General features: G+C 48.6%; 9 protein-coding genes across 9 annotated transcripts in view; 5 read left to right on the forward strand and 4 right to left on the reverse strand.

Moving 5' to 3' along the window:
* The window catches only part of F4812DRAFT_411390 (cytochrome P450), a 2,627-nt gene extending 1,973 nt beyond the window's left edge, over positions 1-654 (reverse strand). The window contains exon 1 of the mRNA XM_047932615.1: positions 137-654. Coding sequence (XP_047795369.1) covers positions 137-468 — 332 coding nt within the window. The 5' untranslated portion in view covers positions 469-654. The remainder of the gene's footprint in view (positions 1-136) is intronic.
* A 204-nt stretch (positions 655-858) lies between these two features.
* Positions 859-3,335, forward strand: F4812DRAFT_37337 (uncharacterized protein). The gene has a single exon (XM_047931956.1). It carries the CDS (start codon positions 1,264-1,266, stop codon positions 3,187-3,189), a length of 1,926 nt encoding a protein of 641 aa, XP_047795370.1. The 5' UTR covers positions 859-1,263; the 3' UTR covers positions 3,190-3,335.
* A 1-nt stretch (position 3,336) lies between these two features.
* F4812DRAFT_37328 (cytochrome P450) lies at positions 3,337-5,327 on the reverse strand. The gene has a single exon (XM_047931954.1). The coding sequence runs from the start codon at positions 5,202-5,204 to the stop codon at positions 3,483-3,485; it is 1,722 nt and encodes a 573-aa protein (XP_047795371.1). The 5' UTR covers positions 5,205-5,327; the 3' UTR covers positions 3,337-3,482.
* Positions 5,328-6,807: 1,480 nt separating this feature from the next.
* On the forward strand, positions 6,808-8,691 carry F4812DRAFT_411394 (Golgi apparatus membrane protein TVP18). Its single transcript, XM_047932616.1, has 4 exons — positions 6,808-7,269; positions 7,324-7,339; positions 7,583-7,684; positions 7,753-8,691. Exons 1-4 carry the CDS (start codon positions 7,233-7,235, stop codon positions 8,051-8,053), a joined length of 456 nt encoding a protein of 151 aa, XP_047795372.1. The 5' UTR covers positions 6,808-7,232; the 3' UTR covers positions 8,054-8,691.
* A 3,347-nt stretch (positions 8,692-12,038) lies between these two features.
* F4812DRAFT_37381 (altered inheritance of mitochondria protein 21) lies at positions 12,039-15,499 on the forward strand. Its single transcript, XM_047931965.1, has 3 exons — positions 12,039-12,205; positions 12,496-13,539; positions 13,592-15,499. The coding sequence occupies exons 2-3, from the start codon at positions 12,579-12,581 to the stop codon at positions 15,433-15,435; spliced, it is 2,805 nt and encodes a 934-aa protein (XP_047795373.1). The 5' UTR covers positions 12,039-12,205; positions 12,496-12,578; the 3' UTR covers positions 15,436-15,499.
* An 830-nt stretch (positions 15,500-16,329) lies between these two features.
* On the reverse strand, positions 16,330-20,007 carry F4812DRAFT_411406 (uncharacterized protein). Its single transcript, XM_047932617.1, has one exon. The coding sequence runs from the start codon at positions 19,489-19,491 to the stop codon at positions 16,831-16,833; it is 2,661 nt and encodes an 886-aa protein (XP_047795374.1). The 5' UTR covers positions 19,492-20,007; the 3' UTR covers positions 16,330-16,830.
* A 179-nt stretch (positions 20,008-20,186) lies between these two features.
* F4812DRAFT_37513 (ribonuclease H2, subunit B) lies at positions 20,187-22,250 on the forward strand. Its single transcript, XM_047931983.1, has one exon. The coding sequence runs from the start codon at positions 20,414-20,416 to the stop codon at positions 21,785-21,787; it is 1,374 nt and encodes a 457-aa protein (XP_047795375.1). The 5' UTR covers positions 20,187-20,413; the 3' UTR covers positions 21,788-22,250.
* F4812DRAFT_37498 (uncharacterized protein) lies at positions 21,915-23,103 on the reverse strand. Its single transcript, XM_047931982.1, has 2 exons — positions 22,720-23,103; positions 21,915-22,527 (listed from the first exon to the last, which is right to left on the reverse strand). Exons 1-2 carry the CDS (start codon positions 22,954-22,956, stop codon positions 22,042-22,044), a joined length of 723 nt encoding a protein of 240 aa, XP_047795376.1. The 5' UTR covers positions 22,957-23,103; the 3' UTR covers positions 21,915-22,041.
* Positions 23,104-23,881: 778 nt separating this feature from the next.
* F4812DRAFT_411414 (uncharacterized protein) lies at positions 23,882-26,487 on the forward strand. The gene is made up of 2 exons (XM_047932618.1): positions 23,882-25,233; positions 25,310-26,487. Exons 1-2 carry the CDS (start codon positions 24,458-24,460, stop codon positions 25,836-25,838), a joined length of 1,305 nt encoding a protein of 434 aa, XP_047795377.1. The 5' UTR covers positions 23,882-24,457; the 3' UTR covers positions 25,839-26,487.
* The last annotated feature ends 214 nt before the right edge of the window (positions 26,488-26,701 follow it).

A 26,701-nucleotide genomic window follows, 5' to 3' on the forward strand; every position in this document is an offset into this window, starting at 1 on the left:
TCCCCCCCCCCCCCCCCCCCCCCCCCCCCCCCCCCCCCCCCCCCCCCCCCCCCCCCCCCCCCCCCCCCCCCCCCCCCCCCCCCCCCCCCCCCCCAGCTTTGATAGAGCTAGGTAGGTAGGTAGGTAGGTAGCGTACCCGTAGTTGTCGAAGAGCGAGTACCACTCGTGCTTGTCAAAGCCGCCTTGGTAAATAGTCTTGACGGCATCGACGCTGTTGACGCTCAGCTCATTGGGGCCGAGGCGCACGATTGGGCCATATTGCTGGTGGGCGGCGTGCAGAGTGCGGTTTTCGCGGCTGTTGAACCGGGTCCATAGGATCCATGCCGGCGAGATGGAACACGACCAGTGAGGAGTTGGGATTCTGGAGAGAGGCGAGAAGACGGTAGGATATATGATATATTTGTAGATTAAAATAGCTGCGAGTGTGAGTGTAGCTGTGAGTGTAGCTGATAGATAGGAGTCGGACATATTAGATGCAGCAGCCCCCTATCATACCTAGGCGAGTTGTATTTAATGGGCAAATGTAGCATAACAGTATTTTTTTTATAATAATTACCAAGCATCCAAAATGGAGAGTGTAGTATATAGGTACCTAGGTAGGTATATAATTCAAAATTCAACATATGTACAATATTATCTTATTACAGGTCTAGATCGTGGGTTTGAATTTCTAACTTACGAAGACCGACGCAGTGGAAGCCGATCCTCGCCCGTTGCATCGGCAGTGCGTAAAGCAATATTTTGAATTTATCCGATTTTAATTGTATCTAACGGGATTACAGGGATAGAAGATGACGACAGGTATAAATGATTGGCTGTTATAATAGAAGGTTGGCTTTTTTACTGATAAGTCGAGAAGTCTGACTCATTTATTGCCTAAACCTTTCTTAAAATAAACATCTCGAAAGTACTATTTATTTACCTAGTCTCTACATCCTCTGCATCACTCACAGTTGTTTCTTATTTCATCTGTATATTTGTATATCTCGTATAAACGAGAGTTGCCACAAAGCTACGTCATACTCGATATGATAACCAACGGACTTAATCACATCTCACAAGCTTTTTATCGATAACTAACACGAATAAACACCTAACTACCTACCTAACCTTAGGTACCCACGTATTATTCGATATATTCCACTTATAACTTATACACCAGACCTGGTGCTCAACTTAAACATAACATAACACTTTATAACTTTCAATTCTATAACATTCTATAACCGTTTATAAACTATAACTACATGGACTTCGATTCTCATGGAATCTCTTAGTATTTCCGACGAGCTACCAATTCTCACAACTTTGCCTGCCGATATCCTCTACATCGTACTCACCTACTTGGATACGGCAAAGAGTGTTGCTAATTTGGCTGCTTCTTGCAAAGGCTTGCATCACCTTATTACCGAGAGTGGCTGGCGTATATTCGTTACATCACGCTTCAGCACTTTCAAGTTATCCCAAGTGTCTTCCACTGAGGAATGGAGTGAACGTGCCTTCTCCTTAACTTCCCAGTCGAGAGATTGGGACAGGCGTGCCTTTGCCGTCAGTGCTCTGAAGCCCGTGGTTAAGCATCGTGGACGCGCCTTCAGCCACTTTAGTCCCTCTCAATCTATCCCCAGCAATATCATAGTTGATGCTCACCACCAAAGACAAGGAAATGATGCTCATGATCTCGTATTCTGGGGCGCTGGCGAGGATATCTTCGGTTTGCTGCGTCATACCCGCGGGTCTAAAGCTTCCAATGATGAGTGGTTGAGTAGTAGAGGCGCTACAGCTGGTTATCGTTCCGGAAAAGACGACGTCACTTGCGTATCTATCCTGAAGGATAGCAAATACAATTATGGCCAAGAAGACGAATCTCAAGTCCTGGTGGGAAGAGCCAGTGGCCACCTCCACTTGTTGTCGATGGGTGCCTCAAATTTTGGTAACGCGGTTCTGAATTTCCGGCCTTCTCGTGGACCAGCTTCGGGACCTGATAATGAAGCCATCCGTCAGACAGAAATCCAGTCCCTCGACGTCAACTACAAGCAGGGCACTCTCGCAGCAGCAACCAAACTGGGTATCTTAACTTACTCTCTTAATCATGACGGGCAAGCCGTTCATAGCACTAATAGCGAGGACAGCTTGGAAACAGGTGCCACACCCCACGTATGGGCTGACGATTCTCTGGCGTTAAAGGACAATGCACAATCAGGAGCTTTCGAGTACATCCGATCCATCAAGTTTGTCAATGGAGACACTCTAGCGGTAGGCCTCAACAAGGGCTATAATCCACTGCAGTACTTGAAATATACGCCAACTGGGGTTGACGTATCTTATGCGGCCAAGGCAAGCAATAGTCATGATTCTGTACGCGATTATAAACTCAGAACAGTCAGGGCACTCTTACCCATAGGTACAAACTCCCTCGCTCACGGCGGCGGAAACGGAGTGCTCAGCTCGTGGGACGATGGTACGATTCGTCTCCAAGACCTCCGCACACCATCTGCGGCAGACCAAATATTCCAAGACAATTTCGACCTCTCAACTCCCATCAACGCGCTACTCTCGCGAGGTCTCGAGCGTTTCGTTGCCGGCAGCGCTTATTCCCCTGTGCTGAAGGTATTCGACTACCGCTGGCCAAAAGGCTACTATCACACTGAAGCCCTCCCCTGCGGTAACGATGAGCCGTATCCCGCACCTCGACCTCCAACTATTGTACCCGAGCCGTCTTACTCAGACGATCGCGTTGCATGTGACTACATGGCCGGCAAACGTTGCCGCTGGCACGAACTGTCAAGACACGATTTCTACAGGCCGAATTTCAACATGTGGCTCCCGGCCTCGGCCAGCGATACATCCCCCATCTATACGCTCGCGTCACCTTCAGACGACTCGCCAACACTATTCGCCGGACTCTCGGGGATGCTAGTGGAAATCACACCCAAGAGCAGCACGCGGCCAACAACACGGCCCAACTTCGGACCCGCGAAGGACCTGGCATACGTGCGACAAGTCGACAGCGTGGCTTTCATCGAGACCGGCTCCGGGTACGCGGTGGACGATGTCTCGCAGTCGCAACGCGTACCCCCGATGTACCGCCAGTTCTTCAGGGATCTGACCGAACGCGACCGCGGACACCCAGAGCGCGCCATCTGGCGGAAGCGGCATCGTCTGGATGAGTGGTTGCAGCGTTGCGCCTGATATAGTGAAATGGAAACAATCATAGATTATAGAAACGGGGTTCTTTTCTCCCGCTTGGGATAACGAGGATCATGATGTACATACATAGGTACATACATAGAAACGACTCCTATGGGTAGATGATACATAGGTCGGTTATAGACATTTCCTTCGTATTAACTCGTTGCCAATGTGCCCCTGCTCCCAATAGAATGATTCCCCGCGTAATTCATATACATTCATGACCATAGGTATCTTATAAACATCAAAAGAAACAATATTCCCTTGTGCGAAGGGCTAAATTGTCCCCAACATCACATAGCAAACTCAACGTCCAATCCATCCCGCGCAAATCCATCTTCTCGCTTCGAAATCACAACCTCAACAGGGCGTACCGGCTCCAGGATATGCACAGGTAAAACCCCGTCATTCTTCGGCGGCACATCGATCTTATCACCCCGAGCGGGCTTCATATCAAACTGCAGCACGACCAGCGCGACAAACACCAATATCTCATTCATAGCGAAGTGGCGACCAGGACACAGCGTCTTCCCCCCGCCGAAGGCCCTGAACGCCGCCGGATGGAACGCGTTGCCCTGCTGCAGCTGCAGCTGCTGCTGCTTCGGCCGGGGTTTGGCGCCGCCGTCGTTGTCGGGGCTCAGCGCCTCGGCGTCGGACCGGCTGTTCGTCTTGTCGAGGAACCGCTGCGGGTTGAAGGAGGAGACGTCCGCGCCCCAGATCCGCGGGTCCGCGTGGATCACGCCGCCCGCGATCTGCACGATTGCGTTCTTCTTCAGGAAGTACCGGTTCGCGAGAAGGTGGTCTTCCTTGACGACCCGCGTCGAGTACGTGTCCGATCCTAGGCGCAGACACTCCCGGTACACGGCCACGAGGACCGGACACTTGTCCCGGAGGTCGGCGATGCGTAACAGCAGCGGCTTCGGCTTCGGCGTCGCGGAGCTTGCTGCCGGCTCGTTCTCGTCGCTGCGGGACGAGAGGACGGACTCGATTTCCCGGCGTACGGTGGCGAGCAAACCCGGGTCGGCGTATAAGTGCAGCAGGATCCAGAACGTGGAAGTGGTCGCGTTGACGATCCCCGCGAACAGAAACGAGAGCTCCTCCCGCGCAACGGCCGGCATGGCCCAGCCGTGCTCGAGCGCGATCTCCACGCGCCTCCGGACGATCCCGGACCCGGACGTCGCGTGCCGCCCGGCCTCGAGATACGCGAGCAGCGCCGCCGCGAGCTTCTCCCGCCCCGCGTGGGCGCGGCGCGCGGTGATCGACGGGAACACGTTGATCAGCAGCGAGCCGAGGCCGTGGTCGAAGTCCCAGAAGGAAGCTTCTAGCGCCGGGTCTAGCGCGATGGGGTTCTGAGGCCCGTAGAGGTACTTGGCTGTCGATACGGTGACGAGGTGGCGCACCCAGGAAAGTAAGCCCGTAGTAGCGGCGCCACGGCTCGAGGTAGTGGCAGCAACAGAGGAGGCGTACGCCGCGATCTCGTTCTTCATCTCCGCAGCGGCGTCCAAGCTCAGCGTGCTCAAGTACTCCCCCGGACCCAGCCAGGCGGAAACCATGTCCTGGATGTCGGGCAGGAAGCCGCGCTCCTCGCCCGGCCGAGGATCGACGTTCCTGCGCGTGATCTGGACGGTAGCGTGGTCGAGGCCGAGCACGCGCTGGGTGAGCTCGGGCACGATCGGGTTGAAGGACAAGGCCCTGGACGCGCGCTGGACGGCGGCGGCGAGGGCCGGGTCCGTGACGACGTAGATGCGGGACCCGGGCACCGGCAGGGTAAACACGGAAAGCCGCCGCTGGTGGCGGATACCGAGGTTCTTGACGTACCGCCCGCCCAGGAGCGCCATGCCCAGGAGGTGGCCGATTAGGGGAACGGCGGGCGCGAGGACGGGCGGTTCGCGCGGGTCGAGCTTCCGCGACGAGATGTGGTGCGCGAGGAAGAAGATGGTGATGCCGGCGACGACGGCCGTTGTGCTGGCTGAGAAGGGCCACCATTCTGAGGCGGTTTCGCTGAATGCTGCCATTCTTTCTCCCTCCTTTTCTCATTTACGAATATGAGTTGAATCTAGATAGCATTTAATTCCAGTGAGTTTCGTTCCAATTCTTTAAGGCATGGTGGTATCTTCTTATGATGAAGAGATAGTCATCTATAAACTTCTTGTTAGCTAGCATGTACGGTATCTTTGTGGCGAGTAAGGGGCGAATTAACGACTAAACCTACGAGCAACGCTATGGACTTTTTTTAAAAGTCTGTCAAAGTCCCTAAGATGCTGCTCTGCCTAAACTGTATCTTGAAATCGTCTTTCTTTTAAAGTATACCTTAAGAGGTAGGTGACACCTGGGGCTTTAGATCGATTATCGCAGCGCAACCCCTTAACAGCACAAGAAAGAATAAGGGGTCGCCTAACTAAGTCTTCTTCGTTACTCTTAAAAGATCCGACTATGAGATTCCACGCGGCGAAATAAATTTGATAAGTATCTGGTGCAGGTATCGATTTTCGTCTTTCCATCATAACGTGACATCGACAAGGGTCCCCCGCAATCGGGTTGGTGAAGCTGGAGGAAACTTTTGTTATTACCCCTTGCCGAACGAGAACCCCTGAATGATACCCCATTGGAGCATATGTGCTTGTAATGGAATAAGTACATCCCTAAGGTATGTAAGAGGTACTGTACCTACTAATGTACATTACCTCCGAGTTGATATCGACATTTATAGACATGGTTACACTTTACGGAGGTAGTTTACCGGCTATAAAGGAATTATAAGAGGCATTATATTATGCTCTACAAGTCAGCATAGTATAATTGATGTAGTCATAGTAAGCTTAAAAAGTATGCGTAATAACAACATGGGAGCTACTTGGGAGTTGTATAAGCCAATCTTCCTAAAAAGCCTAACCAAGACTTGCTTCTCGAGGTAAATAATAGGAGGTATGTATGGGTTTTCTCTTTCTTTGTTTCTTTGTTTCTTTACTTTAGGTAGGCACTTACAGTTGTGGGATAACTTCAGTACATGCCGTCATCACCTACCTCCCTAGAGGTACCTAACGTATAAGAAAATGAAACGAAGATCGAATAACTATTAAGAGACCATCGTAACAGTAAAGACTGTTTTCAACCGAGATATTCAATCAAATAAACACAGATTTATATTTACAGCGTATATAGTGTAATCATTTAATATAAGTGATTCTCACACGAGGAGTTTACTCGGAATTGAATATTACTTGTACGGTTTGTATCCTTTTCCGATCGGCAACTGGTGTTCTTGGCCGGTTGAAGTATGTCAACAAATCAATCAAGACCCCTTATTCTGATAAGTAATGAAGATAAATACCTGTAAGTATAACCTATTACCTATACGATTAACTACTAGCTACTTAGGTACCTAAGATAGAAGTCGCTGCGGTTGCCGAGGTGGGCAAGGTAGGCGATTAAAATGATTAATGATTGGTTCGAACCGGCTGACGTTGCCGGTGTGGCTGGTGCGACGGGCCCACGTCAGTTCTGGTAGACTATCGGTTAGCGGTTAGAAAGCCCGGAAGCCAAGGGTAGGTCCTGTACATTAGGGTCCACCTCAGCTCCTAATTGGTTCCTATGTGAATTTGTACATCTGTACAATACGATGCAGACGTGCTTCGTACTTCGTACTTCGTAGACAGATGCAGACAAAACACAATCAAGACACAGTCAGCCACCTTCAAAAAGTTCAACCTCTCAAAAACATTTAAACATCAACAACTGTGTTGTCCATCATTTCGTCTGTGATTCTAACATAACTCCCATATACAATTTTTTATGATCACGGCCTCTATCACGAAACATTTATTACGAGTAAAACGATCAAGAGCGTAGTCGGCTATCCCGTTGTTCATTGTTTTTTTTTCTACAAGACAAGGCAGACCCTTTACCATCGAATCGCAAACGAGACCCCCATCAATTCCGATTTATCCAGTCGTCGTCAGCCTGCGATTCCACTTGAAGCTCTCAACCTTTTGCCCTTGATATTATCAGTACAGTTAGTCCACCGACGACTATAAATCTTCAAGATGTCTCTCAAGGACGAGTTTGCGACGAGAAACTTCAGTAAGTCATCTATCCCTGATTAGATTAATTAGAAGCTAACAACAGTGTGAAAAGGTATCTACGGACAATGGTAAGCCTCAAAATGATAACTACCATTCATTTTCCTTCTGGGACGCTCTGTGCGATATTGCGAAGTTCGGGCTCATGCGACATCCCCCCCTTTAAAATACGATACTCATACCTACCTCTCTACGCCTACCTTTATCGTTCGATCTATTCGACTTGTTGAAAAATCCGGGTTCCTATGCCTCGCATTCGATTTTACCTGTGGGATGCTGGTTAACTGGTGACTAACTTATTTCTCTTCGGATAGGCTCGGAATCCTGTCTATGATTCTATGCTTCGCGCTCGGTATCTCGAACTTCTTCTCCTTATTATTCCATCCTCTCATCATTATTTTTGCGATTTTCGCTCTGTAAGTCCCCTAACTTTTCCAAACGGCTACATAGGGGGACGACCAAGAAGCTGACTGGTTATCATTAGTGTTTTCTGCTTCATCATTCTCTTCATTGAAGTGCCCCTCCTACTCCGAATCTGCCCTACCTCGGCTTCGTTCGATGCTGCTATCCGCAAGGTTTCGACTAACTACATGCGCGCCGGTACTTACGGCGTCATGGCCGTCATCCAATGGGTCAGCCTTGCCGTTGCCGCAACGTCTTTGGTCGCCGCTGCCGTCGTCCTGACATTCACAGCTCTTTGCTACGCCTTTGCTGGTATCAAGGGCCAGGCCTTCGTCGGAAGCAAGACACTAGGCGGTGCTGGTGTTGCACAGATGATCGTATGATCGGGTCACGATGTGGACAAAGTTAACTATCCCGAAAGCTAGGGTGCCGCACTACTACCTACTACCCCTAGCTTGTATAGGAACGGTTGACGAGGAAATATTCCTATCAACATGATCGACGTGATCGACGAACTTCAGGGGAACCTCGGTAACAAAAAAAGAAAAAAAGAAAAGGAGTTGTGTCATGTGGAGAGGGTTAAGAGCTTTTGGGTCTTGTTCTTTTTTAACGCAGATGGGGTCAAAAAGGGAGGGTTTGCATTGACTTTTGATCTTAAGAGGAAACGGCGCAACGGAATACGATGCAAGCAAGACGGCTGCGGAATGTTCTTGTTTTCCCGGACTCGTTACTGCATCCAGAATGGAAAGAGATACCCCAGTCTGGTGCTGGTGTTTTTGAATCGGATATGTCTTTGAAGTTCCTTGTTGTCCCTCTGTGCTGCTTGATGTCCGTCTAATTCTAGAGCTATAGCTACTTTCCTCCCAACCTAAGGTAAGTATCTACTCAACGTATGTATGCAGCCTTCGTGTTATCTTGTTACCTATTCCTCCTGTATTCCTGTACTGTCTATCATGATATGTCCTTGGCCACGTCTCATTGGTAGCCACTATGCAGGTATTATGTTATGCAAGTATCGTACTCAAGAGATCATAGCAGAACCGTAGTAGTAAAGTGGCGTTGAACTGCTGCCATAATCCTAGAACTAATAGTTAATTATTATTCTAAAGGGTAATCTAAACTATCCAAAGCGTCATGAAGGTGTTAATTTTTACACTGCTACTTCGTATGTACATAGCAGTTCGAGCCCCCCACGTAAAAGCCCCCACTACTAAATAATCACCATTAACCGATCGATGAGTTCATATTGGACTGCTGATCCGACAAATCTAGAATCTTCAAGAGAAAAAGAAAAAGAAAAAAGAGTTTCAAAATTGCACATATGGATTAATCGCGTATCCAAGTAGTCAAGTATCAAGGATCAAGTAAATTGGATCAATGGATCAACTACATGTACCTCTGGTACAATACATAGTGAAAACTCAATTCCGAGATTGGACGTTCCGTACTCTCGGTTAGGCTTTAGGTCCCCTTCGGGAACTCTGGAAGACGAGAAAGTTTGGGCTATTCGTCTTAAGGTTAGATTGGATTACTTTAGAAGAGATGAGGTAGGTACCTGACGTAGAGGTAGAGTTGTGATGCGTCTATCTTATGTAAGAAAGTATCTAACGTACAATGTAAGGTTAGGTAGGTACCTGTAAGTGAAAAGCCAAGACCCGTGGGGAAATATATGGCTGCTCATGCCGTCATAGGTAAGAATTGTTACAACTTATCTATGAGGTACTTACCTGTTAGCCAGTGGATTCTCACGATACCTAGGTAGGTACCCGTAAAAGATGTTTAAGACACTGCACTTTCTGAGGAATTGTTTGAAGATAGATATTTATATTAGAATTTTAAAAATGCCTTGTCTTTCCGAAATGAGAAAGGAACTGATCTTAATTATCTTTATAAAGATTGTCATTTTCATTAGTTGGCTGTGAATTATCGTGGTTGTCTTGGCCATGCTAACTACCTCGAGGCGTCTACACCGGCTTTACAAGTTTACATAATGCCTACACCTCATAGCCCACGAAGCGGGGGACGAGTATGGAGGGCGTGACCACGATGATGTACCCGGTCTGGCCGGTCTGCCCTGCTGCCGATTATCCTCCTATTAAAGCAGGTCTTAGCCTTACACTACACGCCGAGTATAATACAATTGCTGCGAGTGCCATTCTATAACAGGTGGCCCTCCGTGTAAGACATGAAGCAGCTCTCGATAGACCGAACTGCTGCCGAGTCGGATGTGTTACACGTATGTACCTTAGATACCTGTTACCATAAATACCTACCTATACATACCTGTATTAATAGGTATTGTACAATACAATACACTACCTATGTAGATCAGGGACCGGCCTAGCCTTCTAGACCCCTCCGGGTGGTTCTGGCTGGCTACTAGCTTAGGTATGCTCGATTCACCGTAAAAACTCTGACGCCCTACGTACTTTTACCCCATAATCAGATGACTTATCAAGTTTGCAACAGTGAGGCTGATTCCATAGTATACTGGGCCTGCTGCGTGTACTATGTAATTATGTACAGAGCGGTACATGTATTAGGTAAACTTCCACCCGAATTTACAAGTCATAAAAATGCACCGAAGGAAAGTCTATAATTAATACATGTATATACTAAGGTACCTAAGCAATGAAGTTCTACAACTTTGATAACATCTGGTCTGATTACATATACGATCTTCGAAAAAAAGGGGGGGGAGACCTGACTTACACTTATGGATGTGAAAAGGTTGTATCTTTATACTGTACTATGTATGGCTGCATTTTGTGTATCACTTGCATCAAACCCCATCCTGACCCATCAGCCCATCCGCGCTAAATGAATTCGTTGAAACTTGAGGGGTTATAGTTGTACAATACCCATTGAAGAGCCTATTACGCGGTTGCGATTGGTCGGATGGAAGCTTCAGACCGCCTGCAGGCGCAAAGGGGATGGGTGGTGAAGCAAGTCGCAGCTGTGTGTTAAACCGTACCCCAACCGTACCCCTCATTGCCGATTCGTTGTTGCCCGTAAAGAGCTTGTGACTCGTAAGAAAACGTAGTACATGCGGGGTACATCGGACAGAGGTAGACTCAAGGGAAGGTGCCCGCATTCGAATTCAAATTTACTGGATTTGTTAGTATTATTTTTTTCTCTCTTAACAACCGAAATCCTTGTTCGAGAACGATGACATCGCCAACAAGTTCTTCGGATTCAGGTACTGTCTGATGCAAGCTGATGTTACTAATTAACCGTATGAGAACTGCCGTCTTAACCTTTTCCAGGGTTGTCAAGGGTGGGCGAGTATAAAAAGTCATACGAGTTCCTCTCCGGTTTTATGATCGTGATCCTAGTTACGAATTTGAGACTCGTTTATGTTGACTTACACATACTGCATACAAACCACCTAGGCTTAGGTACTACCAGAGGTATCAACTATTCACTATTCAAAAACAGAAAACCTCTTTGTCTTCTACGAAGAACGAAACTACATACTACATATTTCAATTACTATTACTATTACCTATTTCTCTTAAGTTACTTCTTTACGCAATCAGTAACCGCGTGCTATAATTCTGATCACGGCTAAAATCCGATCGACCTTTTACATCATCGGTTTTGAAAAAGTTTTTACTTTTATTCGAACTCTCCCCTCCCCCCCCAAAAAGCGACGTCTCCTGTTTTTTTAACGTCTTAGAAGCGCAAAGGCTTCATCACCAACGACTGTAACGAGCATAACCACCTGACAGCAAACAAGCGCTAGACGTACCAATCGACATTAAAGTAATTGTCAATACCAATCGAGATCGATTTAACGTTGCTGACCTGGCCAAGTCTGACATACATCGCTTGCCCACCAATCAACCTGCAAACTTTGTAAGTGACCCTGTACCGAGCTTTTTTAGCCCCTCCATCGTCTTGGAATCTTATCCCACCTTCTTTGTTGGCGACAGGAGCCCTTTTTTTTAAGGCCCTCCTTCTTCCCCAACTGGTCTCGTCGAGAAAGGGGTGGCTGTAATTAACAAGCCATCTTAAAACACACATTGCCCAATTTTCAAGTCCAGAGGAGACTAAAAACTCGAGATTTACATTCCAATGGCACTCTAACAGGAAGAGAGAAAAAAAACGTGGCAGCATTGCCTGGTCCGTTTCCGTTCTCCTCTCTCTTACATACCATCTAACATACCTAAAAATACCTAAACCTAACTCTATTCTACGTACCTCCACATATATACAACAGATACATATCCTACCTTACCCTTAGCTTATCACTAGAGCCTCTTATCTTCACTTAAACAAATATCTTTTTTTATCTCTTCACCGCATGATACGTCAGGGAAACTGGATCTAACGCGTAAACGATTAGGCAAGCGTAAAAATTGGAATTTGGTCTCGCCCTTAGTGTGTACCTGACCGATAGTTACCCGTTCTTTGCGAGCTTTCCTCGAACTGTTCCGTTTTAAAAACAAGTGGTAAATCGCTTGCGATATTAGCTTGAGGGTCCCATACCACAATACCACAGCATTAGAAAAAACCCTATTGGTATATATGCGGTACGTATTAATTAGGACTCTACAGCCCCTAAACCCACAAGAAACCATTCGGTGGTGAGCCGTGGTGAGTGGTGGATTCTCGGATACCTACCTCCTAAAGAATTGAGTGGATTGTGGATACTTTAACATGTCATTCATTCATGGGCTATCCTCGAGTCTCGATTCTCGTTTGTTCCTCACAGAATTTCAGGCATTGCAAAATCAAATATCACTCACTTACTCACTCATTCCTTCCTCTTTGCTTAATTTGTTGATTTTGCTGATTTTTCTTTTTATTCGTATTCTCTTAGGTCTTTTTATTGTCGACCGCAATCGAATTTGAACTGCTTCGAGCATATAAGCTAACCACTGTGCTTTCCCTCCCCTATAAGTTATGTCTGCTGCCACGATGCAGTCAGCTCCAGCTATCCCCCCTCGCCCTGCGAGGACCCAAGATAAAGACAATGCTCCAACTGTGCCTGCGATCCCCCCGCGTCCTACTCGACGTTTCAATCGTTCGGTTTCTCCCAACCCGGACCGGTTCGCACCCTCACCCTTAAACGAGAGCCCCTTCCCACCGAAGGGCAACGGTGCCACTCGACATAGCCAGACTCATCTTGGTGAGCAACTGGAGCGTCCCGTAAGCGTTGAGATGCCCAATATTGGTGAGGAGGGTCGGGAATACGCCGCAGCTCTTGAGGAGTTAAGCTCTTCTCCTGAGGAGAGCCGCCGTTCGTCTACTTCTCCTGAACAGACACGCACTGTTGGCGCCGATATCAAACTGCACGCACCGAAGCCGACGATGCCCGCCCAGAGCGCTAAACAGCGGGTTGCTGCCGTAACTCGTACCGACTCCGACAGAGCTGCAGCTTTTGGTATCGGTCGTCCTTCATTCGAGGACCAGGCTCATTCGGGACGTAGCCTGAAGAAGAAGGCGAGCACTACAAGTCAGCTTTCCCATCAGAGTGAAATTTTTGTCGAGGATGAGAATGGTGGCATTCCTGAAATTGGACAGCGTGTTCCCATGTTAGCTCATGCAGGCGATGTTCAGGCACCTTCGCCTACTCCAGCCCCGAGAACGGCGAGTACCGACGGAATAAGACCTGCTCGAAACCATTCAAGGAAGACGAGCTCCCGAGGTGGTTTCGGTGACCTTCCGTCCGATGTCTATGGTCTCCACGGACATGGCGTGGCATCAAATGACAAGCTCGAGAAAGCATACTATGAGAAGCATCCCGACGTCCTGCAGAAGGAGCGCTATAACCATCTTCACGACCGTGTCCACGACTACTCAATGAGCAGTGAGGATCTTAACAAGATCGTTCGGGATACAGCTAGCCGTGGAGCTGGTTTTGGTAATTTATACCGCCAAACAAACTTGGGAGTAATTCTAACCGTTTATTATAGGTACATCTACCGAATATGTTGGAACTCCTAGTGAGCAAGTAGGTTATCGAGCAGCAGATGAATATACGTCGCGAATGTCGTCCCCTCGACCGCCATCTACAGCTCCCAAGCACGATTCGAACCTCGCATCGGTCTTGAAAGAAGAGAACAATGGTACTGCTGGCAATGACGACATTATTCACGTAGATGAGCCAGATCGATATAGGGGCTATGTTAAATTCGGCGATGAAAAGTCCGCCGAGGGCGAAGGTGCCGAGGAAATGCGCACCCAGCCAATTTTAGCACCTGACGAAGTAGCTAAGGATCCCTCTCCTTATCAATTGCAACCCGCTGTAGAGCCCCCGTCGGAGCGACACGGCAGTGCATATGAGATGGAGGAGCCGAAGAGTCGCCCTACAAGTAGACCTGCAAGCATTTATAGCCCGCCGCTGCCAGAGATTCATTTGACCCCTCTAGAGGACGTCGAAGAGTATGAGCCATTGTTCCCGGAAGATGAAAAGAGCGGCAAGAAACCCAAGACCCAGGCCGAGAAGCTAAGGGAGCACCATCATAGATTCCCTAGCGCTGATATCTGGGAAGATGCACCTAACAGTGTCCATTCTACCGCGGAAGTTTCAACGCCAGAGTTATTAGAGGCCCAGAAAGAGCAAACCTCAGGCTTAGACGTGCCTCTACGGGATGGTGAAACTCCCGCTCAAGCCTTTGCACGAAGACAAGAGGAGCTAGCTGAAAAAGAAGCCGTCACCCCCGACAGCTTTTTGTACCGCCAACAGAAGCCCCCATCATGGGTCGGAAGCCAGCCGCACTTGAACAAGGAGATCCACAGCCGTCCAAATGTGTCCACTCACAGGTTTCCCAGTAGGGATGTCTGGGAGGACACACCTGATTCTTTGCAATACACTGCAACTGTTTCCACTCCTGAGACTACAGAGGAGTCACGGGATGACGACGTAGAGAAGTCTCCTGTCGAACAAACTCAGAAGCCTACAATACCTTCGCGCCCTAAGAGGCAAGAATCGGGTGACGATTCTACCTCAAAGCCTACAATTCCTGATCGCCCGAAACCTCAAATCCCCGCTCGGCCTTCGAAACCCGCCTCAGAGTCTAAGGGACCGGAGCCAACAGCAAAGCCCAAACCTACGATACCTGCGAGACCAGCTGGAGGGAAAATCGCTGCTCTGCAGGCAGGATTTATGTCTGATCTTAACAACCGTTTACGATTAGGTCCGCAAGCACCCAAGAAGGAAGATCCTGCTACGCAAGAACCAGCCGAGGAGAAGGAGAAGGTACCGTTATCTGACGCGAGAAAGGGTCGCGCCAGGGGTCCCCAACGACGAGCTCCAACCAAAGCTGCCACCGCGAATGGTGTAGAATCTGGCCCTCCACCTGTCTCTAACAATCAACCCACTCTTAGCTTTTCTATTACTCGTACCCTATGGAGTATAGACGAGGAAGGTACCATGATAGTGGACGGCTTAGGAGAGCTTTCAGAAACAAAAAGCAGCCTTAACGGGGCCGAAAATGAAGAGCCCAAAGAGGCTCAACCACAGGCGCCTTCGGAGCAGGACAAACAAGACGAACCGGAAGCCAAGACGGAAGACAAGCCTGCTGCGGAAGACAAGCCTGCAGATTTGAAGCCGAGCGAAACAGAAAGTGAACCAAAGAACGAGCCGAAGGATGAATCCAAGAACGAATCGAAGACAACAGAAACTACAGAAGAGACCAAGACTCTCGCTACTAACACCGCTGGCGAATCCATATTAGAAGAGACCATCGAGAAGGAACCGTCAGGGGACCAAGTTCAAAAGGTCGAAGAAACCAGAGATGAGGTGACAGAATGTTAGTATCGCTCAAACATTTCCAGTGAGACAGTATGCGAGCCTGTCGTATTTCGTTCTTTTCCAATTCGGTCCACATTTCCTTTTCAGCTGAGGAGAGGCGGTGCGGAGTAAAGTTGGAACAAGAGGGGATACTACAGCAACGTAAAAAAAGAATGATAAAAAAGCAGCAGTAACAAGAAAAAAAAAAGAAGGAAAGGAGGTGCGGAAATTTTCAGAAAAATCGTAGAATGCGACAAATCTTTCCCCTTTGAAGATATGTCCCAAGTCGGTTTCTTATGGTTCTTCTTTCCGGTCCGTTCCTTTCTGGCCTCGTCTTCACCGCTTCGAATCAAATTTGTTGCTTCGATTCGTTGTAGACTTAGTACATAAGATTTACTTAGGTACCCACAACATCCACACGAGACTTTTCGAGTCTTATGATTGATTGTTTCTACATGCATGGTAGTAGACGTTTACTTTGGACCGTTGCTGTTCGCTTGGTTCGAGTATATATACCTATATATAACAGGTACCTAAGGTATACGTACGTATTTTTGAGTAGGTAGGAAATAAACGAAGATGGGAGCTTGATGTCTGTCTAATCAAGTTTTGGTGTTCGTCGTGGTGAGATGGCTTGCGGACGGACTTGCTCCCATAGGAGATGTACCTTGAGGTGTGTTGATGCCAGTGCTGGGAATCTCACTAGGTACCTCGTTAGCAAGGGGAATCCGAGGCGGCTGATCTCTCACTACCTGTTTGACTTTAACTTATAGACTCTTGTTTGGTAAGGTACCTATTCAGGGGTTCATTTCCCCAAGAGGACATTTGGGGAAACAATAATAGCTGGGCAATCAATAGAACCATGAAGAAGGAAGAAAACACATGACATAACAAATATATACGATTTTTAATCGAATGAACCCGAACCAAGTCTCATGCTTTGGTAGTAGAGAAGAGTCCAATCCAAATATAAACAAGCTTCGTCCAATAACCAAATAACCAAACCACCACACCCAATTCGCCCTTCGCTACAATAATAATAATAATAATAACAATCGTCATCCAATTCGATTCGGTTCGATTCAACCCAAATATAAATGCATCCCGTGTCCGGTTTTACCCCATGTGTCCACTTAGGTACTCCCATCCGTAAACGCGCCGTCTTCGTTAGGTCTCTAGAGATATGCCGATTCTGCTTGCTTTTTTGGTTTGTTTGCCCCGATGTTATCACGCCCGATGCAGAGGAAAATGAACTACGTAGGTAGGTAGGTATCTAAGGTACCTAAGGTAATGACGAAATAATTTATGCCTTGCCGATTTTTCTCTCATCTCTCGTGGGTATGGGTATGCAAATATCCTGTCCTCGCTTTCCCATACTATGTAGTACCTAGTGCCCCACGTCCCCTTCTTCTCCTCTCGCTACCGCAGAATTTCCAGCTCGTCATCATCGTCGTCGTCATCTAGGATGACCATCTTCCCGGGCCGCGCTCTACTACTCCTACTACTAGTAGCAAAATCCCTAGACCTATACGCGGGCGTAGCAGCGCGCGTGTTAAACACGCCTGCAGCGGCGGCGGCCGCAGCAGCAGCAGAAGATCCCGGCGCAAGTTCCGCGCCGAGGCTCTCGCGGCCCGCCTCGCGAATACCCTTTTCGGTGACGAAGCGCGTCTTCTTCCGAGCCGGAGACCGGGAGGCGGAGGCGGAGGCAGAGGCAGAGCTGCTGGGACCGGCGCTGACGCTACTAACGTCGTCGCCTGCATTCCCGATGCCCTCGTTGCTCGAGTTGAGGTTTAGCGCGGGCCGTAGCTTCTCGCCCTCCCTCATCCGGGTAAGTTTCTCCTTCAGGCCACCGCCCCAGCCGAGTCCGGACTTGCTGCTGGCGGCGAGCGCCGCGGAGCTGGAGGACGGTCGTACGCCCTCGCTGCGCTTGCGCTTTACGGGGCTTAGGTGCATCTTGGGTTCTTGTCCCTTCTCCCGGACTAGGCCGAGAGACCTGGCGTCGAGGTCCTGCCTGGGCTCGTCTCCCATACCTTGTGTCGACGAGGTTGCGAATAATATGCCTGAACCTGAAACAGAGCGTTGGGTGCCGCCGCCTCTTTGCATGTACTCTTTACCGGCGCCGGACCCTACCTTGCCTAGCTTCTTCATGATGTCCCGCTCTTTTTCCTGGGTAGCGAGGCGTCTTCTCAAGGCTTCGCTGCGCTCCGCACGATCGGCGACTTGCCCGCCTAATATCTCGTTATCGAGCATACTGGCAGCGCTCGGCTTAGAGATAAACCACTGGCTTTGGGTGCTTCTGTCGAAATTACCCCTCGTCCTTTGCCTGGGGTCGTTGGAGTGCTGCTCCCAGTCCTGGAGGCGGTACGATTTTCGATATCTTCTACCATCTCCATCATCTTTTTGGGGGCCCAGTCCAGTGTTGAATGCGTTCACATCTTGTCGGGCTTGTCTGTACTTGGCTAAGCCCATGTTCATGTGAAAGTCGCAGAATTCGGTGCGCTTTCGGTTAACCCAACTATTACAATATTCCCCATCCTTCTTAATACTCTTGCAGAACCCAAGATCTCGTGCTATGCCTATCTCCAAAATCGTATCTTCACCACTGTTGATTACCAGACTGAAGCGCCCTGTGTCGGTGCGGCCTGGCGGCGGCGGCATGATGTTTGGGTTCAAGATGGCGAGAAGGGTACCCGGAACCAATTTCCAATATCGATCAAAGCCAGAATTAAAGAGGAAGAGCTCAAGTTCCCATTGTAGATCCACAAGTTGTAGAACCATGTACTTCCCCCTCGCCGGGTCAGATTCTACTTTTTCTTTCAAGTTATTGTTTGGCGTTTTATGCGAACGGGGGTCGGACTTGGAAGCTAGGATACCGAAGACTACTATGTCCTGTTCGATCTCCGGAAGCTGAAAGTCTGGCGCCTTCACGTGTTTTAATATGTCTTTTATGCCGTACGTCTTCTTGCCCGATAGATTCCGCGTAAGAGTGGTATGTGGTATTACCCGCTTCGATAGGTGGACGCTTGAGTATGGCTCAAATCCAGAGGCATCCTCTTCCGGTACTTCTTCAGGGTATGCTTGAAATTCCGCTGCCGCCCCTGAGCTGGTCCCAGGGCGATTCTCATCTAGCGTCGGTCGTCTCAGGCTCGACACTGTATTACTACGTCTAATTCGACCACCGGCTAGGACTTCCTCACGACTAAACTGTTCGGGCTGTAATGGAATGTCGGGTATCTCCCTCGCATTGCTTTTTAACTGTTCCATCTCTTGCCTGCCCAGTTCAAAGGCGCTAGTCCTTGACTGTTGTATCCTCTCTCGCCTCTCTTGTCGGCTTGACTCTTCTGACCTAGCCGCAGCTAGTCTCTCGCTGAAAGTCATTGGCCGCTCCTGTCTCGTGGATGACTCGGCACCGCCGGGAGCAGGTGTATTCGTTCTTCGAAAATAAACCCCCTGCGTTCCACTCTGGTTCTCAGTAGTCCTCTTAAAGCTTGGGGCTCTTTTCAGCGATATATCCTTCGCCTTGATCCCCTTGTCGATGCCAAGACGTACCCTGCTAGGGGAGTTATCGTTTTGCGCCGTTTGTGCTCTCCTAACCGGAGACGCAGGAACTTGTATTTCCATTTGCGACTGTGGCCGTGTGTTTGTGACAGAGCGCAAGGAATCCGCTCGGGAGCGGGCTCTACTAGCAATGGGAACATCTGGTATAGCTGCGGATTCAGGCCGCGTTGTTGTGCTTTCTCCCAGGGCCTTCTTCGCCTTAGCGCTTTGTAATTTCTTCAACTTGAGTTTCGCCTGAATCGCTTGTAGTTTCAATTGTAGCATCTCCTCGTCCTCCTCATCTTCGTCGTCTTCATTTCCCTCCAGATCTATTCCGAGATCTTGTGTACCGTTGCGGAAAGAGTTTCCTGACCGAGCAGTCAGCGCGGGTGCCCGTCGGTTCGTCTTGCCCGAAGTTGGTGAGGGTGGTGATCTCTCGGCCATGCGACGAAGCTTTTCGCGTCCCTTTGGTGTGCTAAGAAGAACATCGTGTGGGGACCGCGGGGGCCATTGAGTCTCGGAGTCTAAGCCGGGTCCTGCCATTTTGTGCTATACAGTTTTAACGTGGTTTGCAAGAATAATACGATGATGTCGGCGCCATCAGTTTATTATACTAGCAAAACATCGTAATCATAATTCGCCCTTTTTCCAGCCAACCGTGTTTGCCCAGTAGCGGTAGAAGTTATGAAGTTGCGTCCCCTCCACTCGAAATCTGCAGGGGTCCGTTCGTCTTTGCTGGCGTTACCTAGTTCTTATCAAGGAACAAATAATACCTAGAAGAGATGCGTTGGCCAATCGTTCGGGATGAAAGCAAGTTGTTTTTTTCGTTGTACGTCGAGCTAAGAATGCAATTCTACACCGCCGCGAAAATCAATACGTTCGTTGAAGTTGAAACTTGAAGTGATCTTTTTTTTATTTTGTAAAAGCAAAAAATAAAATAAAAAAGTCCGTATTGGATAGGTGATGATGTTTCGCAAAATGGGTTTCAGTATTACAAGAATACAAAATACATGCTACAAGTGCGGGAAAGTTATGGATGTACCTGAATATCGATAAGTGACTAAAAGTTGTTAAAGTACAAGGGCTGACGGGCAACCGTGGCTGCGTGGGCTAGATCTAGGTAGCGTAAATGACAACGGATGATTGGCATAGTGGAGACGCGTTTTCTTTCCCCTTTAGTAACACGCGACTCTTGCATTGGAGCGCGTCGAGCAGGGGTTATCTAAACTGTCACGGTACTTTAATAAAGCCTTCAATTGTTACATATATCCAGGTACCTTACATAAGAAAATACCCTTGATATCCCGTAGATAGGTTGGATAGCATAATTTACCTACCTTACCGTAGGTAATTACCTAACCCAAGACCATTAAGCTTGACCAATTGGATAATTTAGAATTTATTACGCTAGGTATTATTGCTCTAAAAACACCAGTTATAAAAGAACATTTTACAAACCGGCGCCATGGCAAGGACGACAAGGTCAAAGGCGAGCGCATCAACCGCTACGACATCAGATTCAAAGTCAACACCGTCTAACAACACCAAGTCGAAATACACATTACCTACAGAATCTACAAATCCACCTAAGCTTTTCATACTTCCTACTAGCGCTACAAAAGACGCGAAAATAGTCTCACTATTAAACCCAAGATACGCGAAGCCGACGAGGTATCTAGTATGTCCCGAAACCGGTATCTACGAATTCACCAGAATCGCTGCGCCCAAGGCAACGCCCAGAAGTTGGTTAATAGAATGCGGGAATACGGGCAAAGTGGAAGAGAAGACAAGAGAAGATAGCGAAGATAGTGCTGAACTCGGTGCTTATATCACTAAAGGGGCTGACCTATATGTCGCAACCCTTATCGACCCGATGTTCCTTCTTCTACCCGCGTTCGCCGACCAATCTGCCAATACCAAAGATGGAAAGCGAATGTTCGTATCTAGCGACGACCATCTCGATTCTATACGCGACAAGTCTCCACATCTATCTGAAATATTACGATGGGGAAACGTCCGGACGTTGCTAGAGTCGCGGATGGCCGCGATATGCGACACGGCGGAAGCAGGCGACGAAACCATGTTCCGCTTTAACGAAGATAAGCTCTTAACTGAAGTCCTGAGCAAAGCACAAAAGATGAGCGAACAACCGTTGCCGAAGAGCATGGAGGAGAAGTTCGTGACTAAAGCTTTGGAAGCACCAGTTGTGGGTGTGAAGAGAGAGAATACGACGACACTGTCTGTCTCCCAGACGGAAACACAAACACAGTCCGAGACCCCTGCATCCACTTCAACGGCATCGACCCCTAAACCTGAGTCTGTTGAAAGCCAGTCTTCCACCACATCTACAGGGACAGCTCCAAGTCTCGTATCGGAAGTATCTACGGCCGCTACCTCGGTCGTCGAAGAGTCGGTAACTACCACCACAGCAGAACTTAAGCCCTCACTCGGCGCCTCTCCAGAAATCATAGCCCTACAACGCCTGCGCACAGCCTTCCACTTCATCTGCTCGTGCTACCTCGCCCCGCCACAAGCCGCACAGCTCCAGGCGAAGCTCACGGAGCAAAAACCCCCGCCGGTCGACTTCGCGCCCTTAGACGATTACCTCGAGGAGGTCAGCAAGCTGCGGCAGGAACTAGCCGCGGCGCGCAGCGTGGGCGATTACTCGAGAAAGCGCGTGCTGGACGAGGAGGAGCTGGCCGACCGCGCCGAGAAGAAGCGGCGCAAGGAAGAGGAGGAGAAGCGGAAGAAGGCCGGCGAGAGCAAGGGCGTCAGAGATCTCAAGAAGGTAAATACGGCGGGGATGAAGAAGATGAGCGATTTCTTCAAGAAAAAGTAGACTACCTACCGGACACAAGAAATAATAATTGGCGTTCGGGAACGGTATGCATGGCATGAAAACGTGTGTATAGTATGGTATTTGGGTTGCTAGGCGTAGTTTTTGGGATATATGTATATGTGCCCCGTTCATCATCATTCATGTATACCTGAAGTTAGGTAGACAGTTGGCATAATCATCAAATCAAGCCCATTTGAAGGCCCTACAATCATATCCGTCCATCCATCCATCCATCCATCCATACAACCCCCCTTTTAATAGCCTCGCGTCCCTCTTGATCTACCTCTCAAGAACCCTCGACCAATCCCCGACGTACCTCTAGCCGTACTCGTCGAGCTCGTGTCTGCTGCGGACGTAGGCCGGCTCGATACGGAGGAGTACGCGCTCCGCCCCGTGGTCGTTGTTCTGCCTCTGATACTACCAACCCTACTGCTTCTCGTCCCGCGCACTGTTCCCCTGGTGCTAGTAGTAGAGCTGCGTGCACTAGCGCCGGATTCGCGCTGGCGCTGCTCCTCTTCCTGGCGGCGTCTAGCCTCCGCGCGACGACGCTCGTCCTCGGCAGCGCGGCGCTCGGCCTCGCGCGCCTTCTGCTGGGCCTCAGCTTCCGCCTCAGCTAGGTCCTGGCTCGCGCCTTTCCAGGAGGGGTTTAGAATCAGGCGCTGGTTGTGCTCGGTCTGGGACAGGATGCGCGTCCAGGTGTTGAGAAGCGTGGACGCGGTGTTGACGGTATTAGAGACGGTCTAAAGGGCATAGGACGGTTAAGTTAGCTAAGTTGCGTCATGCGGGGGAGAAGAGAGAGATAGCGAAGGTAGATAGGCTAGATGTAGCTAGGGATGGTGTAGTAGTGGCCACGGTCGTCATATTGAAGCATAAATAAGGTAGGGATGAAGAATAAAGTAAGGAGCAAAAAAATAAATATAGGTAAATCATACGTGCATGTTGCCCTTCGCCCGTTCTAGGGTTCCAATTACGCCCTCGATCAACTCATTGATATTTCTCACACCTTCTAATTCCCGTCGCAGGTTAGCCTCTCGGCCCTCGTCCGGGTCGTCATAACGATTACTCGAAGGGTTCGAAGGCGTTTTAGGTCGGCTCGGTTGTTCTCTGGAAATAGGCTTTGCAGAGGGCGAGTCGAAGAGGTCCTCAGAGTCGGATTCGTGGTCAGACATGGCTGAAAAAGAAAGAATATGTAGGCAGGTGATGTTTAGATAATGAAGATACAGGATAAACTGCAACACGATAACGCAATGACTGCGATTGGTGATTAGGCGGAGTGGAGGGGTAGCTAAATCCCGTCGTAAATGAGCTAAGCTAGGCAAATCCAGGGGGGTAAACGCGCCGCCAATAAAATAATTTTATCAATTAATTTTCCAAAATCGGTTTCAATGGTGCTTTACATACAGACTTGACTCGGTAACTGTGACGTAGCTTGCAATACCTAGGTACCTAGGTATTTTCTTGAGGCTAACCCCCCGGTTGGTGTCTAAGGTATCTCAAGACAACGACAATTCTTGTTGACATGCGTTGTCGTGCAGCAGTGTTTTGCGTTTTAAAGTGTGGAGGTGTAAGGTGTGTTGGTCTTGAAATTGGCCAATTGCCCTTAGATGCCTCATTTATCGATATACTACCTCTACTAGTATTAACCATCTAATTCGTGGTGGGGCTAATGCTAAACTTTACAACGCGTTGTGAGGTGCGCATAACGCGTCGTTAGGTAAACCAACCGTAGAAGGAACGCGGATAAGGTAAACCTGATTATGTACATAGGTACATACCTTTTACCTTGTTTTGTACAGTGCTATTTGCAGTACAGACAGTAAAAGGTACATGTTGTTACGCATAAATTAAGCGGTAGAATTAGGTACTTCGTAACAATTAGTGCCAAATCAACAACCTGGGGGGTTACCTATTGGTAGAATGTCATTAGGTAATAAATGGGTCTTTAGCTAAGGGTTAGGTACCCACGTACTGTAATTTGGCAGCAACTACGATTCGTACCTTAGGTAAGGTAGGTGCCGCACGGATTGAGACCTAGTTCGAGGTTAGGTATTCCGTATCCCCCCAAAAAGTTCTCAGCTGCCCAGCCACTTTCATACCTCTTTCACATCCTACCTACCACCACCCACCCATATCCCTAATTTGATCAAAATTCCACTACAACTTCGTTCTGACGGCATCAAGCCACCAGCACCAGCGTTTCTCTACGCTCTGCGACGTTAGACTTATGAGTCTATTTGGCTTGTTACCCCGTCTACCGCCACAGTAACTCATCGCTACTAAAACATCATAATCAACATCTTACTTTAATTCAGCTTTGCAAAAACAAGTGCAAGTTCAAGAACGAAGATTACAAGCCCAGCCAAGCCAAAAAAGAAAAAAAGCAAAGAGGACGCGATCGCCCCTTGTTTTAACAATCTTCACTCCTCCCATCCTTGGCCCTGTTTTCTTTTACCCCCTTCGCACTAAAAGTCAGACTCCCACTTTTTCATTTAATTAAATCATTGTTCAATTGAGCAAACGCGTAAAAAAGGCTTGGAGAATACCGACGCTCCATGTGTCAAAGGATTTTGCGATATTTCAAGTCCCAATATCTAACCCGCACCTATTGTGCGCACTTCTTCTAATCATTTGACTGAGGCTCAAAGGACGCTGCCTAGAAAGCAAACAACAATGGCGTCCTATTCCGTCTCAACACCCTCACCGCCCGGCCGCGTGCACACTCCAGGCACTCCCAAGTTTGGTTACAATGATTCCTGGGAGCCTTTTTCTCCTCGAAAGTCAGCTCGCATTTCGGCTCAGCGCTCAACTCAGCGCACTCCCTCTCCCCGCGCTCCTCAGCACCGTACCCGCGCATCCACAAAAACTTCGTCGGATGCTTCAACTACTCCTGTCAACTCGTCTCTCAAGAAACGTCAGCCGGCCATGGACTCTGTACGACGCGCCTCTAGCGCTTTAACTCTCGAAGGCGCCACTAACGCCGCCGATTCCCTTGGAATTTCTTCGCAGCACAAAACCAAGGCCAGCACTAGTACTTCTCGAGCCGCAGCCATGTTTCCTACTCCGGCCAAGACGCCCAAGAAACAGCCGGACGAGAAGTCTAAGGCTAATGTTCGTGCGATTGCGCGCAGTCTATTCTCGGAGACTGATGCAATTGCAACTCCTAAGAAAAGAAAGGCCAAGAAATATACCGGCCTAACCTTGGATAGCTTTACTGCCGAAGACGTCAACGAACCCATCGAGATTTTCACCGATACGCGCGATCGCATTCCTGAGGCAGATGATACTGCCGCCAATCCCTTCTACGAGAAGCACCCCGCACCGGCTACTGCTGAACCCCCCAAGTCTCCTAAGAAGCGAGGCCAAGGCAAACTGATCTCCGTCCCCGGTGAGGGCAAACAGCCACTCGACGAAGTGCTCCAACGAGAAGATGGTATAATTTACGTCTTGTAAGTTATCATACTATTATCAACCCAAACCTGCCCGCATTGTAGTTGACATGAGCTAATAAATATTCATATATAGCCGAGGAAAGAGGATTTTCCGCAAGTTTTCAGCCATTGAGGATCTGGATTCGGATGAAGCTGAAAGTGAGAGCGGAGAAGCGGAGCTGAACGGCGCTGAGAGTCGTGAGCGACTACGCCCCTTGACTCGCTCCTCTATCAAACCGCGTCTCCTCTTCCCTACTAAGGGCAAGAATGTCGCCAAGCCGACCACAGATGATGAGGAGGCTGCTACGGATATTGAGGATCACGTGTTCAAGGATGTTGACAAGGATGTTGAGGAAGAGGAGAAGGAGATTGAGGTTCCGGCAACCCCTACTACGAAGGTCACCAAGAAGCCCGGTACCCCTGTCTCTCCTCCCAGCACTGTTCGAACCCGACGTACTACATTCCACGCGAAGGCCGACGTATCACCCCTGAAAGTCACCAAATCGCGTAGCAGTCCTTTCGATGGCTGGCGCCGCTCTAAGAGCCGAGCTACGGCACAAGGACAGAAGCGAGAGGGCGATGAGCTGGCCAGACCGAACGAGCCAAAACGCCAGCGTGCCTAGTCGGCTGCTTTGAGTGATACTTTGACTCGTCTTCAGATTAAGCCGCGAAAGTCTTCTGATTGAGCTTATTCTATTCGTATTTCTCATTTCTCATTTCCCATTTGCGGTTTCGGACGGCAGGAATTCGGTACATTTCGGTACATTTCAGTACATTTCGGTACAACATTTTCGGTGCAGTAAAGGACTGAAACGGAAGCCTTGGTTATATTATACCAAGCGGTGTTGGGCGTTGTATTACTCTGCGGCAAAGGTTGACTTGGTCAAAAAAGAGAAAGCCATATCAAGGGGTTGTTGCTATGGCTAGGTAAATGCGTTCTTGTTTGGACTCAGAATCCAGCCACGTTAATTGTTACAGGTGATGGGCTCGGATAGTTAGCTTTGCGTCAGAATGAATCGATTGTTTTCTAGCAAGGATGAGGATTATTATTACATTAGGTGTATTGGACAGGGGAAGTTTAGTTTTGTGAATGGAGGATCAAGCTTTGTGTATTGCGGTATTTTATAGATTCACGTCGCCGATAGCCTGACAAGCGTATTTTTGCTAACCTAGCTTGCTTTAAGCTATGGCTTGATTCTTTAGCAGTTTAGCTAGTTACCTTAGGTACTTTAGGAACTGCTGCTAGATAATCAATCTATAACATCGCCGGTATCAGAAAGTATTAAATTTGCCGTAGATGAGGTGTCGGTAAATACGACTGTGACTAAATTCTATCTTGGAGAGTAGTACGAATATACGAATATACGAATAGTTATGTGCTAGAGGAGTGACAGGTTTGTACCATGGTTATTTACTTTGTGCGTACAAAGTACGTAAGGTAAACAGAATACAGGGTAAATATTACCTACCTACCTAGAGGTTGCTA

Source organism: Daldinia caldariorum (genome assembly GCF_022478825.1).
Source record: "Daldinia caldariorum strain CBS 122874 unplaced genomic scaffold F4812scaffold_1, whole genome shotgun sequence".
In the NCBI taxonomy this organism is placed as follows: domain Eukaryota; kingdom Fungi; phylum Ascomycota; class Sordariomycetes; order Xylariales; family Hypoxylaceae; genus Daldinia; species Daldinia caldariorum.

What these genes read in the sequence shown, in the direction of transcription:
- F4812DRAFT_37337 (XM_047931956.1), top strand. Translation starts at nt 1,264, where the DNA reads ATGGAATCTCTTAGTATTTCCGACGAGCTACCAATTCTCACAACTTTG.
- F4812DRAFT_37328 (XM_047931954.1), bottom strand. Translation starts at nt 5,204, where the DNA reads ATGGCAGCATTCAGCGAAACCGCCTCAGAATGGTGGCCCTTCTCAGCC.
- F4812DRAFT_411394 (XM_047932616.1), top strand. Translation starts at nt 7,233, where the DNA reads ATGTCTCTCAAGGACGAGTTTGCGACGAGAAACTTCA. An exon ending in ATTTTTGCGATTTTCGCTCT is followed by an intron (nt 7,685 to 7,752) that starts GTAAGTCCCCTA and finishes GGTTATCATTAG; the next exon opens with TGTTTTCTGCTTCATCATTC.
- F4812DRAFT_37381 (XM_047931965.1), top strand. Translation starts at nt 12,579, where the DNA reads ATGTCTGCTGCCACGATGCAGTCAGCTCCAGCTATCCCCCCTCGCCCT. An exon ending in TAGCCGTGGAGCTGGTTTTG is followed by an intron (nt 13,540 to 13,591) that starts GTAATTTATACC and finishes CGTTTATTATAG; the next exon opens with GTACATCTACCGAATATGTT.
- F4812DRAFT_411406 (XM_047932617.1), bottom strand. Translation starts at nt 19,491, where the DNA reads ATGGCAGGACCCGGCTTAGACTCCGAGACTCAATGGCCCCCGCGGTCC.
- F4812DRAFT_37513 (XM_047931983.1), top strand. Translation starts at nt 20,414, where the DNA reads ATGGCAAGGACGACAAGGTCAAAGGCGAGCGCATCAACCGCTACGACA.
- F4812DRAFT_37498 (XM_047931982.1), bottom strand. Translation starts at nt 22,956, where the DNA reads ATGTCTGACCACGAATCCGACTCTGAGGACCTCTTCGACTCGCCCTCT. An exon ending in GGGCGAAGGGCAACATGCAC is followed by an intron (nt 22,528 to 22,719) that starts GTATGATTTACC and finishes TATGCCCTTTAG; the next exon opens with ACCGTCTCTAATACCGTCAA.
- F4812DRAFT_411414 (XM_047932618.1), top strand. Translation starts at nt 24,458, where the DNA reads ATGGCGTCCTATTCCGTCTCAACACCCTCACCGCCCGGCCGCGTGCAC. An exon ending in GATGGTATAATTTACGTCTT is followed by an intron (nt 25,234 to 25,309) that starts GTAAGTTATCAT and finishes ATTCATATATAG; the next exon opens with CCGAGGAAAGAGGATTTTCC.